A 14248-nucleotide genomic window follows, 5' to 3' on the forward strand; every position below is an offset into this window, starting at 1 on the left:
CTATTTTACTACATGCCCCCATATACTATAGCCTAGTCATTGTTGGTATATATTTCTTTACAAGATGAATAATAAAGGCCCTGTTCGTTTCTCTTATAATCCGTATTTTTCAGCTTGTTTTTTTAACAGGAACAGTGTTTTTCTCTCACAACAAATCTGTCGGAACAGTGTTTCGGCTTGTTTTTTCAGCAAAGCGAACGGGCCCAAAGATGACAAGAGTCAAACATTGTTTTTTATCATGATTTACTTTTTGTGTCATCAACCTATCACAAACAGTAGTTGGATTATATGTTTGAAAATGAGAGGGAGGAAGGTACTATCTCTGTTCAGAAAAAAAAACATAATTCTAAAAAAACACAATTCACGAAAGCTAGAATTACATTTTTTTTCCTGGACGGAGGGATTACTGACGAGGGGGAAGGGAGAAATGTGTGCTCATGGTCTCAAGCATCAAGGATGTGACTTCCGTGGGCCAAAGGGAAGCACCCAACTGTCAGTCTGTCACCGTTTGGGCCACACGAAAAATCGCTATCGGATACGTACTCACATCATTCAGATTTTACACAACAAATCATTCCCGCCGCTGCTAATCAGATGCCACCACATATATCATGGGCTCCATCAGCAAGAACTGAGCCATCCGGTCCCAAAAGTAGAAAAAGGCAGAGTGGAGCACACCTTCCGTTTTAGGAAGGTGAGAAGAGAGGGGAACTGAAGCAGGGGGAGCCAGGGATCCTAGCGCGGGAGGGGGATCGGCGGCGGAGGAGATGGAGGAGCGGGAGAAGCTCGTGTGCCTGGCCAAGCTCGCCGAGCAGGCGGAGCGATACGACGGTGAGGGATCCCGTTCTTGCGCCTCTGCTTAATAATGCCTCTATGCACTGCAGTCTGTAGTGGTGTTCTTGGTGCCTTGCATTTTGGGGAAATCCGTTGTCTGTTCTTAGGCGGAACGGAATTAGGTGCCTTTGGCCTTCGATTCGGTGCGTTTGCTTCGGTCTCTGCCTACTTGCTTGAACTCATGAACAGTAACCTACCGGCCGTCGCAGCAACGATTTTATTTTGGGATTTTTCTTTCTGTGCTGGAGAAAAAAATCTTCATAATCTGCAGCAGTTCGATCAGTGCGTCACTTCTGCGTAGGGATTCCTGGCTAATTTCAGTTGTTTTTTTTTGTTGATTTTTGCACTGTATGAATTGTTTGCAGAAACGCTCGGGGCAGGCGTATTCTGCTCTGATATAAATAAAGATATGATTTTTATGGCGATTTGTGGGCCAATCTTGCGATAGTTGAGTATTTCTGACACGTTTCTGTTACTTCTAGTTATGTCGATTTGTGTCTGCTGAAGGGACTAACGAAATTATTTGTGTCCAATGGTTTGTGGGGGCCAATTCTATGAATGCCCTTGAGTTGCTTTTCTACTGCCTTTGATGTTGCTATCAGAAAAGGAATGATCTTGGTATCATGGGTGATGCAATGAGAAGAGAAAAAAAGTAAATATATCTCTATCCATTCTTTTTATAGGCTTGGTACCAATGATCTCTATTAGACTCTACCGGTGTGGAATAAGTGAAGCTGTGGAACCCAACATCTATGTTCACATTCAGATTTTAGTTTAGTGTGAAAAGAAGTTTAGCAATATATAAAGTCATATCCTTTCTGCTGTCTAGAGTGGTTTCATCTAGTGGCCTAGTACCCACTATGCTGGAATGGCATAATTCTAGACTCCTTCGAATTGTTATGCCCAACTTCTGGACCCCAAATTTTTTTAGCAATTTGGCCACAACTGGATGCTTATCGCTTATTTCTTTATACTGCAAATTATTTCATAAAGGACCCTGTTGCGTTACTCTTGGAGGTGTACTATGAGGTCTAGGATTCTTTGACCTGGGGCTTGTCAGTCAATATATTGACCTGAGCACTAATAGGTACATTTTGGCATAAAAACATATGACTACTTCCATAAAGATCCCTGTTGCGTTACTCTTGGAGGTGTACTATGAGGTCTAGTATCCGTCTAAGCCTTAATATTCCCTCTGAAAAGTGCAGACACCGTTATAGGTATGCAGTTCTCCATTCTTCTTCCTCTTGGTCTTCTGTTTATAGGAACCTCCTGCCCATAAGGATCAGTTTGGCAGTCATCTTCCTCTTTCGTTGGCAAATCTAAGAACTTTTGGAAGTAAACGGAAACATGACATAAACTCCACTGAAGTAATTCTCATTTTTTAACTCAATCCATGATTATTATGGCAGATATGGTGGAATTCATGAAGAATCTTGCTAGGATGGATGTGGATATGAGTGCTGAAGAAAGGCATTTGTTCTCAGTTGGTTTCAAGAACACTATCGGGGCAAAGAGAGCATCATGGAGAATCATTTGTTCACATGAGCAAAAGGCCACAACTGATCGTCAGACTGGTGTGCTGATAGATGCCTATAAGAAGAAAGTAGAAGATGAACTAAGGAAGGTTTGCAATGAAGTATTGTCAATCATCGCTATTCATTGCCTCCCCTTGGCCAATACGGGTGAAAATGTCGTATTCTTTTATAAGATGTATGTACAGGTTCCTTGATTCAGCAATCTGTTTCTTATTTGCCTTTCGCTTTTCTGATGATGCCCTATTTTCTAATGATTATGTTCAGAGTTTATTTTATATCGATGTTTCATTAACTTTCCAGGTAAATTGATATTGCTTTTGCCAAGACAGTAAATTTTTTAGCTCAAAATCTCTTTTCAAGAACTCATTTCCACCAAAAGTTTTTGTGGTAAATCATTTGCAAAGCTTTCATGATTGATCATCATTATGGTAGCAGGAGCTCCAGAAAATGGTGTGTGTGTGTGTGCGGAGGTGGGGGTGGGGATAAACTGTCTGGTTATGGTTTGATAGGATGTGGGTCATATATCCATGGCTCACCTGACTATATATTTGTCCTAGAGTTCGTTGGAATTCCTATTTTTGTTTTAAAATGTGGCATTACATAGGCAAATAAAATTAAAATATATATGCCAAAGCAAAGGAGATGAAGAAATGATATACACAATCACAATATTCATTATATGTGTTTTACAATCTGTGCACATTTTTAGAGAAGCACAAAGATACTTCTCATAATGGTACTAGATTTAGATGATTTACTATCTATTTTTTGATAAAGAAAACAATAAGCCAATTCTTTCCTAGTGGAGTTACTACTGAGTACTGGATTTAGCTGAAGCTTCTTCAGTTTATCAATACATGTAAAGCTTTCTTTTAATAGCGTGTTATCAAAAAAAAAAAAAAAAACTCGACCTGCGGGGGGTATGACGCCCCCGAGCATTTTTTTAAGAAGAAGGATGATCTTCTCACACAGATCGAGAAAACCCCCGAACCCCCACCCCCATCCTGACGCAGCGGATTCCGTTGCCCTGTGAGAACCGGGCCGGGCCGTTCTGTGCTTTGGCTTATGGCGACGGGCGACGGGATTTTTTTTACCCCCAGCCTGAAATTCGCTCCCATGGGGAGTCGAACTCAGGACCTGCGGGGTGCCGCCGGAATTCCCTAACCACTTGGGCTAGAGTTCTTTGGCTTAATAGCGTGTTATCAGCCGGTCTCCAGATGTTCAGCAGTCAAGCGGCTTTAATTTAATGATATGGGATTTTGTTACATTGGCCTTCATTTTTAGTCTCTTTATTATGAAATTCACTATATATGAGTGTAGTCTGTTTTTCAGTCTTACAAAATTGTTTCCACTATATGGTATGTATAGTGAATTTTTTTAAATAGCCTACTTTATTTCTGAGAAATAATTACCATGATTATCTTGGTATCTCATTATCCTGTCCATGACTGTTTTGGATACATCAACATTGGACAATTGAATGGTGTTTCAGTAGTTCTGAAGTGCTTGATCAGTCCATTGTGTATCTGACGCTGTAGGATGATACAAGGAATTTTACATGGTCTATGTGTGACCCTGGTAATCTATTCACATTAGGTCTGATTCTCTATCATTTCACTGATAGTGTCTCCACTGTAGCGCATGCATGTTGACATTGTACTCCTGTCCCACTATATTTTCCTTACCTGCTTTAGATTTGACTCCTAGACTGTTGCAGGAAAGGTGACTACTATCGTTACTTGGCTGAATTTAGCACTGGAACTGAAAAGAAAGCTGCCTCTGATCAGTCACTTATGGCCTATCAGGTGCTAAATCTTCCAAATATTATACATGGGCTCAAATGAACTTTTCGGTAAAGCCTATCCCTTCCTGTTAAAATAACAAACATTTGCTGCAGCATGCCATGGTTGTCGCCTCCAGTGAGCTCTCACCTGCCCACCAGATCCGGCTTGGCCTTGCTCTCAATTTGTCGGTCTTCTTTTATGAGATAATGAACTCTCATGAGAGGTCACTCATCTTCAATGGCTTGTTTCTCCCTTTTCATTGATGTTTCAAATTCATAGATATTCCTATCCACTCAAGTTTCATGTTTTGAAACATGGGCTTACTTGCCAAGAGGTGACTATTTTCAAATAAACCATTCACCTACTGCGGATGCTTTATTACAAGTTAAACTATTTTGTTTTCCCCAAAAGGCATTTTGAGACATTTAACCATTTGCATAATTAAACCTCACGAACAGAATATTTTGTTAAAAATGCGTTTTACAGTCTGAATCCACTGGATGCTAGTTGGGCACATGATAGTTTCATTGGTCCTGCCCTTTTTTAGAAAGGCATTTGAGATTATATTTCTTTTTCCCCCTCCTGGAAGCTGCATTTGGCCACGTGATAGTGTTGGAGTATGTGTGTATTAAGGCCCATATATGGCCCATGTATGACTCCCATATAGCTACCCTTCCAGGGTTAGCCCAATAGTAAGGAATCACAATTCTATCATGGTATCAGCTTAGGTTTTCCCTTTCCTCCCTCTCCCAGCCGCCAGGCAGGCAGCCGCCGCCGGCAGCCGCTGCCGCCATGGCCGGTGGCCCACCACCTCCTCCCCCTCCCTCCTACTTCCACTGCTTCCCCCCTCTTCCTTCCACTTGGGCGCAAATCGCGAGCCGCGCGCGCCCCGGAGACCCAGCCGCCGCCGCCGCTTCTCTTCTCGCCGCCGTGGCCCTTCCCGGCGCGGATGGGGGCCTCCCCGGCGCGGATGCGGGCCTCCCCGGCGCGGATGCGGGCGGCGCGGCTGCGGACGGCGCTGATGCGGGCCTCCCCGGCGCGGATGCGGGCGGCGCGGATGCGCGCGGCGCGGCTGCTCGCGCGGCTGCGGGCCTCCACGACGACGCCGCACGCGCGCGCGCGGACTTCCAGGGGCTAGGCGCGGCTGGCTCTCCATTTCCCGCCCCGCCTCCTCTGCCGTTTCACGCAGCGCCTCCATCGGACTCCGCCCTCGCAGCGGCTCTCGTCACCGCCCGGGACGCTGCCGCGGAGGGCCAGGCACGCCTGCGCGCGGCGGCCCAAGCCTGGGAGCGGGAGCGCGATGCGGCCGATGTTCTGGCCCGTCAGATCGCCGAGGCGGAGCAGCTCCTCGTCCATCCGGTGTACCACGACACCACTGCCACCTCGTCTGCTTCACGTCCGTCCCCTACAGTGGTTCTCTGGCCCAACTCGGCTGATCCCCTCGTCGCGCAGCTGCACTACCAAGCCGGTGGTGTCCAGAACATCCGGAGCCTGGTTCCTGTCGTCCTCGACCCTGAGTCGCCCTCCTACGCCCGCTGGCGGGACCTGGTCCTTCTCATCCTCCGCCGCTACGCCCTAGACGACCACGTCCTCACCGACGCCCCGCCTATGGCTCGAACCCCTTCATGGCTGCGTCTCGACAGCATCGTCCTCTCGTGGATCCTGGGGACCATCTCCCTCGACCTTCACGACCTCGTCCGCAGCACCCCTGAGAGCACCGCCCGCCGGGCCTGGCTGGCGCTCGAGGGCCAGTTCCTGGGCAACGCCGAAGCCCGGGCCCTGCGTCTCGACGCAAGCTTCCGCACCTTCGTCCAGGGCGACCTCTCCGTTGGCGAGTACTGCTGGAAGATGAAGACCATGGCAGACTCCCTCGGTGACCTTGGCTGGGCCGTGGAGGACCGGATCTTGGTCCTCAACGTCCTTCGTGGCCTCAACGAGCGATACAGCCACCTCCGCACCTGGATCACCCGGCAGCGGCCCTTTCCCACCTTCCTCCAGGTCCGTGATGACCTTGTCATGGAGGAGCTCACTCAGGGCATCACGCCTGGGTCACTACCCGCGCCGGGGTCCTTGTCTTCCTCGACTGCTCTTGCCGCCACTCCTCCGCCACGTCCTTCTGCTCCACCAGCGTCGTCCCTTCTTGGTCCTCCTCCCGGGCCGAGCGGGGGTGGGGGGGGGGGGCCGTGGCGGCCGTCGTCGACGCGGGGGGGGGGGGGGGGGGGGGCGTGGTGCGGGCCCTGGCCGTGGGAGTACTCCGACGCCTCCACGGGGTACACCCTGGCCCTCCTTCAACAACCCTTGGTCAGGGCGCATCTCCATGTGGCCCTTCCGGGCTCCCGGGGGCGAGCCTGGGGTCGTAGTTCCGACATACCATGTACTCGGGCTCACGATGAGCACTTGTGTCAGGCATGCCAACTGGGCCGTCATGTTCGTCTTCCTTTCCCTACCTCCTCTTCCCATGCGACCCATATTTTTGATCTTGTACATTGCGACCTATGGACGTCTCCTGTTATGAGCATTTCTGGCTATAAATACTATCTTGTCGTGCTTGATGATTTCTCTCATTATTCTTGGACTTTTCCCTTGCGTGCTAAGTCTGATGCATTCCCCACGCTTCTCCACTTTTTTGCCTGGGTGTCTACTCAGTTCGGCCTCACCATCAAGGCCGTTCAGTGTGACAATGGGCGTGAGTTCGATAACTCCAACTCTCGTGCTTTCTTCCTCTCTCACGGTGTGCAGTTACGTATGTCATGTCCCTATACCTCCTCCCAGAACGGTAAGGCTAAGCGCATGATTCGCACCATGAACTACACCATGCGCACCCTTCTGTTCCAGGCTTCGCTTCCTGCTCACTTCTGGGCTGAGAGTCTGCACACCTCCACCTACCTCCTTAACCGCCTACCTTCCGTTGCCTGTCCGGCTCCCACTCCACACCACGCTCTCTTCGGTACCCCCCTCGTTACGATCACCTTCGTGTCTTCGGGTGTGCGTGTTACCCTAACACCGCTGCCACTGCTCCCCACAAGCTGGCTCCCCGTTCGACTCAGTGTGTCTTCCTCGGGTACTCCCCGGATCACAAGGGGTACCGTTGCTTTGACCTCACCTCTCGTCGGATCCTCATCTCTCGCCACGTGGTGTTTGACGAGTCCGTCTTCCCTTTCTCCACCACCTCCCCACCCCCCTCCACCCCCGACCTTGACCTCTTCTCCCTGTTTCCCACTGACACGGTGGACCAGCCACCATTGCCGTTGTGTCCTGCAGGTACTACTCCACCGTGCCCTTCGCCGGCTCCGTGCCCCGGCTCGACGCCCTCCGGTGCGGCCCCTGACCATGCACCCAGCGCAGGTCCGGCGGCGCCGGACTTCGGTGCTGCTCCTGGCACTACACCCTGCGCGGGTCCGGAGACCTCGGCTTCAGCACCTGCTGCGCGTTTCGCACAGCCGGTGCGTGTCTACCACCGCCGTGTGCGGCCGGCTCCGCTGCATCCAGAGCCGGCCCCGCCACCACCGTCGCCGCCTCGGTCACCACCGGTGGCCTCTTCTCCGCCGTCGACACCTACGCCGCCACCTCCGCCCCCGGTTGCCCGTGTCGCGCAGTCGGTGTACCACCCGCCTCTCCTGCACTGACACCCGCGTCATGTTCACCCTATGGTGACGCGGCACGCGGCTGGTACCCTACGGCCCCTGGCTCTCGCAGCGATGCCAGGCGAGCCGCAGGTCTCTCCTGTACCCTCTTCCGTTCGCGCCGCCTTGTCGGATCCTCACTGGCATCGCGCAATGGAGGAGGAGTACGCGGCACTCCTCGCCAACTAGACATGGGATCTGGTGCCCCATCCGCCTGGCTCCAACGTTGTTACCGGCAAGTGGATCTGGACACACAAGCGGCGGGCTGATGGTTCCCTTGATCGGTACAAGGCTCGCTGGGTTCTCCGGGGTTTCACTCAACGCCCTGGCGTCGACTACGATGAGACGTTCAGTCCAGTGGTGAAGCCGGCTACCGTCCGCACGGTTCTCTCACTGGCTCTCTCTCGCTCCTGGCACGTGCACCAGCTGGACGTCAAGAATGCCTTTCTGCACGGTACTCTGACTGAGATAGTCTACTGCAGCCAGCCTGCGGGCTTCGTTGACTCTTCTCGTCCTGATATGGTCTGCCGGCTCAACAAGTCCCTCTACGGCCTCAAGCAGGCCCCTCGGGCTTGGTACTCTCGGTTTGCTGCTTACCTGCTGACATTGGGATTCGTGGAGGCAAAGTCAGATACTTCTCTGTTTATCTATCACCACGGCGCTGAGACTGTCTATCTGCTGCTCTATGTTGATGACATTGTGCTCACAGCCTCCAGTCCGTCACTTCTCCGGCATATCATCACCTCTCTTCAACAGGAGTTTGCTATGAAGGATCTTGGTGTGCTCCATCACTTCCTCGGAGTCATAGTTCAGCCTCGTCCCACCGGTCTCCTTCTTCACCAGCGACAGTACACTCTTGATATCCTGGAGCGAGCTGGGATGACTGACTGTAAGCCCTGCTCCACTCCAGTTGACACTCAGGCCAAGCTGTCAGAGGCAGCGGGCAACCCAGTGCCAGACCCCACTGCGTACCGGAGCCTTGCAGGAGCACTTCAGTACCTCACCTTCACCAGGCCAGACATCACCTATGCAGTTCAGCAGATATGCCTCCACATGCATGATCCCCGAGAGCCCCACCTCACTGCTCTCAAGCGCCTCCTCCGCTACCTCCGAGGCACTGTCGACTACGGCCTGCTACTCCACCGGTCTCACTCCACCGACCTCGTCGTCTACACTGACGCCGACTGGGCCGGGTGTCCAGATACTCGGCGCTCCACTTCCGGCCATGCTGTTTTTCTGGGCGGCAACCTGGTGTCTTGGTCGTCCAAGCGCCAGCCGGTGGTCTCCCGTTCCAGTGCCGAGGCGGAGTACCGTGCTGTCGCTAACGGCGTGGCGGAGGCCTCCTGGCTCCGCCAGCTTCTTGCTGAGCTCCACAGTCCCCTCTCCCGGAGCACGCTTGTTTACTGCGACAACGTCAGTGCGGTGTACCTCTCCACCAACCCTGTTCAGCACCAGCGGACCAAGCATGTGGAGATCGACCTTCACTTTGTCCGCGATCGGGTCGCCATCGGCGATGTTCGGGTCCTCCACGTCCCGACCACCTCCCAGTTTGCCGACATCTTCACCAAGGGCCTCCCGTCCTCCACATTCTCCGAGTTTCGCTCCAGCCTCAACATCACCGGTGGCTAGTTGCGTCTGTGGGGGGGCTCGTGTGTGTTCTTCTTTTCATGTCCAGTCTGCAACTCCGCTGTGCCGGTAGTTCAGACTGCGGGGGGGGTGTTGGAGTATGTGTGTATTAAGGCCCATATATGGCCCATGTATGACTCCCATATAGCTACCCTTCCAGGGTTAGCCCAATAGTAAGGAATCACAATTCTATCAGATAGATGTGGTGTCATCCCAGTATGCTGCTTGACAGGCCACTAGTTTTTAATAGCATCTAGTTCAGTCTCTGAGTTTCATGGTTCTCTCTCTTTTACAGAGCTTGCCAAGTGGCAAAACAAGCATTCGATGAGGCTCTTGGTGAGATAAATTCTGGTGAAGGGGTTTACAAGGATAGCACACTTATGATGCAGCTTCTGAAGGACAACTTAGCATTGTGGACATCAGAACTAACTGGAGGTAATCCATCTTTGCAAAAACACTTTCTTACCATTAACTAATGGTCACATAAACCTTTCTATCGGAGACAAAAAATGAAGTTGTAACTTCCTTTTTTATGTGGTATCATCTTAAAGTATCATTTGTTCTGTCTAAAGAGAAAGTAGTATAAATTTGTTTGTATATCCCTTTTCATTTCATCTAGATTATTTTATAGTATAACTTATAAGCTGTCATCTTCCTGGTACAATACTGGCTAGTGGGTACTTGGATCCGCCACATGGAGGAACAATGACTTACTTCAAGTGAAAAGATATGCACGCATTTTGCAAAGTGCAAACCACACTGAGTCACTACAGAAGATTTGATGAGGGAGTTGCTAGGCATAAACAATTATTAGTAATCAGCCTATAATGACATAACTTGGATGTCATGTCAAGTTTAACTGTGCCTTGATTATTTGCTATAGAGTGGCCTGCAGAGTACTGACAATGCTTTACTTTCCTTGAAATTCGGTTGAGCCAAAGCTTTCCTTCATATTCATTTATATGATAAAACTTACAGAATATTACTTATCCTAAATACCGATTCAGTTTCAATGGCTGACTACTCACAATGTACATAGAAAATGTGTTCATCCTTATATGGGACTTATAATTTAGGAATTGGAGATTAGGGATTAGGATCTACAACTAGTTATTTAATACTAATAAATTGTTGACATAATTACAGCACAAAGATTCAACCAACATGTGTTTCTTCATTTTGACAGGTGAAGCATCCAAGGATAACGATGTCGAGATGGAGGTAAGGTGCCTCTTCCTATGACTTGAATTTGGTTTCGTTAGTAAAACTCCATGTGCTTAACACTCCGCAATGTATGTGAAAGAATGAAGTGGTCCAATGCACAAAATACTACTATTTGTTTATCTTATAGAAACGATTTCCAATACAAAAGTTTGGATTGTATATCACAGCCTCAGCTTGCATTAACAGAGTGAAGTGAAAATACAAAGTTTTTTTCCCATAAACTTTTGAAAGAAGAATGTTCTGTTGGTGTACTTCGAACTATGGCATGTACACGTTTTAATTCGCAACCTTCTTTCATTTTTTTTGTATATTATCTGCTATAAAGTGCAAATCCTGTTGAAATCCGGGTAGAAGTCCATGTCCTACCTGTCCAGAATTTCTAATTTTAGGCTACAATAGTTGCTGGCAGATTTGAAGTTTGTATGATCCTGCAATACCGATGCTGACATGTCCTCACGATGGCGGTCAACAATGTGCTGATACATCTTTAATGCTTTCGTAGGGGTGATTTTGCTCAAGGAACACAGAACGCACGCAAAATATCCAAGCTGCGCTGCTAGCGAACCCGGGTCCTCGAGTTTTTCTGCATCAGAATTCAGAAGAGCCTCGCGTATTTTTCTGAAGTTTTTCTGTTCCTCTGTTTTGGGCATCGTTTGGTCCTAGAGTCAGTATCCCTACAAAGTGTTTCTCAGAGGTCTGGACTGGTGACCATCCAACAAGCTTCGGTCATATTTAGTGAGCTTGTGCTGGTGACCACCCAGCTCTGATGTTGCGTTGCTTTTTTCGGTGCTTCGAAGGCATCGTCTTTGTACACCGATGACAAACTGTCTCTCTTATCAATGCATTAAAGACTTCCGCTGTCGTTTTTAATCTAGTTATGCTGTTCCAGTTCCAGGTAATGCTGTATTGGCAGTTACAGTGATGAGAGTGAGTTTTGAGCCAAATACACTGGAAGTGGAAAACCATCTAAAAAGTTGATGCCCTTGTTTAGTTGGACCCCAAAATCAAAAAAGTTGCTACAGTACCTGTCACATCGAATGTTTGCGGCCCGTGCATGGAGCATTAAATGTAGACGAAAAGAAAAACTAATTGCACAGTTTGGTGGGAAATTGCGAGACGAATGTCTTAAGCCTAATTAGTCAATGTTTGGACACTATTTGCCAAATAAAAATAAAGATGCTACAGTAGCCCCAAAATCCAAATTTCGCGAACTAAACAAGGGCTAAGCTCTGCAATTTTGCTGATCAATATGTGGGTACGTATGCACGGGGGTGCAGATTTTACTGTCTGGTTGTCAGGACCCTGATGGGGTGTAGGACCGGCCAATGGTCAAGAGAAGTGGGCTGGGCCATCTTGGGCCCATGGAAGCAAGCAACGGCACAAAACTCACTCTGGCGCAGTGGGCCGCATCCAGGCTCGCCGCCGCCACCGGGTCGGCCTTCGGCAAGCCGGCCGGCGACCACCCCGGCATTTTCTCCTTAATTGGCTTCCTCGACCTCGATGTTGCCACCGGAAGCAGCCATCACCGACCCTGCGGCAACAAGTGGGCAAAAACGCTGCCACAGTAAGCTGGAAAGTTTTCCCAAGCTTTCTAGGTACCTTCCACGCCAGTAACAAGTCGATCGATGGGTTCGGTGGTCCGCTTTCACAACGGACAGGGACGACACCGCCATAGTAGCACGTGATCATCGATCTTTCAAACATGCCGCCGCTGTTGCTATCATCTGATAGATTTGTGGTCCTTGTCTCGTGAGAGGCGAGAAAGAAAAATCTGACGTCGACAACGCATGGGGGCCGGCCGGGGCTGTACTATGGTCATCATTTTCGTCGAGGTCACCGTTTTGTGCTGCTCCTCGCAAGGGAGATCAGAGTGCAATGACCTAGCTAGGGGATTTGGGTGGTTTCTCACGATCGCCGTGTCTCGAGATTTCCGTGGCCTAGAACCAAATTAAGTATATCAATTAATATATATATATGTATATATATTATATATATATAACTTATTCTATGGCCACCTTGATTTACGATAATGTTTGTACCAATTTACGATAATGACACTACACATTTACGATACATGAATTACTATAATTCAAATGATACTTACCATAATGCTATAGTAAATCACTTATGAGGGAGTTACCATAATCTCGTAAATTAATATAGTAATTATCATAACTCAAAGTGGCCACAGAATAACTTATTCTACGGCTAGCTATAGAATAGTACGTCTATATATATATATACGTACTGTTCTGTAGCTGGCCGTAGAATAAGTTATATAGTCTGTAGCTAGCTACAAAATAGCTTAGCTTATTATGTAGCCAGGGCAGACACACTGCACCGGTTGTGCCTTCCTAGTAGATATGAAAACGGATTGGATACGGACGGATATCACCGATATTACATTTGTTTTTATATTTCTGTTCGGATTCGGATTCGAATACGGATAGTGTCAACTATGTCGGATATGATACGATTGGATATCGACATCATAAATATGCGATTTGAGTATTCGGATACGGATACGGTATCGGATGTTGGATATCCGGACTCAGATACGGACAGATCTCAACCCCTCTAAGCGGATTCGGTTTCGAATACAGTCGAAAAATATCCGTACCGTTTTCATCCCTACTCCCTAGCATTTACCTGCGGTCCTAGCTTTCTGCCTTTATGAGCTATTTAATTACTCAACGTCCGGCATACCGCTAATGAATCACGGCCAATATGGAAGCTTGCATGCTTCCTAGTTACGGCAATTCAGCACTAGAATATGCACTTTTCTGATTTACGAGAATACGTCAACAGCCGAAATATATATTCAAATTCAAAATAATTACGATAATCTGGATATATTGTTACCGAAATACAGGAGTACGTAGTTACGTTGTTACCGGAATACTGGAAAAAGTTGCTTTAGCAATGAGATTAGTTTACCATACCAAAAATAATTACGATAATCTGAATATATTGTTACCATAGTTAGCGTTGGGACTTGGGAGTTACCATGATTCGATATCATGATGATATGAGGGACCAGTTACCATAACAAACAAACAAATTTACCATAAATTATACGCACATTGAGGCAGAGATGTCATTTGTTATATTGTCGTGTCTACTATGCACGCTAATCCCAAAAAACAATATAGTGCACAAAAGCATTCCGTTATGTATCAAAACTTTTACAACGGGCTCAAATCAAATGTACATCAAATATGATAGCTAGGAATATTTATTTTGACACCAAACTCAAGTTCCGGAAGCTTCTTGATTGTGTTTTCGAGAGGTACTACATGTACAGAAGAGCAGCTGAGACAATCTGGACTGATCGAGGCACATTTTCCTGCATGGTGCATGCATCCTCACTAGAGTTGATCTTCTTCTCCATTGCAATTGACAAGGAGATCCCATCTCCTGAAAAATCATCATGAAAGGAACATCTGTAAATGATATCAGAAATTTACAAAGATTTCTTGTTAAACATCTGTAAGCATAACTATTATTAGCTAACTGCCACTAAGAAGATAACTCATTATAATTATAGTAACTGGTCACTGCAGTAGGAAATATTTTTGATAACTGTGCAGCACGAAATTTCCTATGAGAGTGGACTATA

At 48.0% G+C, this 14248-nt stretch overlaps 1 protein-coding gene across 2 annotated transcripts; it reads left to right on the plus strand.

The window, feature by feature from the left end:
- The first annotated feature begins 631 nt into the window (after positions 1-631).
- On the plus strand, positions 632-11497 carry LOC136485434 (putative 14-3-3-like protein GF14-H). 2 transcript variants are annotated; one of them, XM_066482316.1, is made up of 7 exons: positions 632-831; positions 2247-2547; positions 4090-4177; positions 4270-4379; positions 9701-9840; positions 10592-10626; positions 11132-11497. In XM_066482316.1, exons 1-7 carry the CDS (start codon positions 768-770, stop codon positions 11135-11137), a joined length of 744 nt encoding a protein of 247 aa, XP_066338413.1. In that variant the 5' UTR covers positions 632-767; the 3' UTR covers positions 11138-11497. The 2 variants fall into 2 exon arrangements, 1 of the variants encoding a protein (XP_066338413.1); XR_010766447.1 differs by lacking the exons at positions 10592-10626; positions 11132-11497 and having other exon boundaries at positions 4270-4490; positions 9701-9831.
- The last annotated feature ends 2751 nt before the right edge of the window (positions 11498-14248 follow it).

Source organism: Miscanthus floridulus, chromosome 10 (genome assembly GCF_019320115.1).
Source record: "Miscanthus floridulus cultivar M001 chromosome 10, ASM1932011v1, whole genome shotgun sequence".
Classification (NCBI taxonomy): Eukaryota; Viridiplantae; Streptophyta; class Magnoliopsida; order Poales; family Poaceae; genus Miscanthus; species Miscanthus floridulus.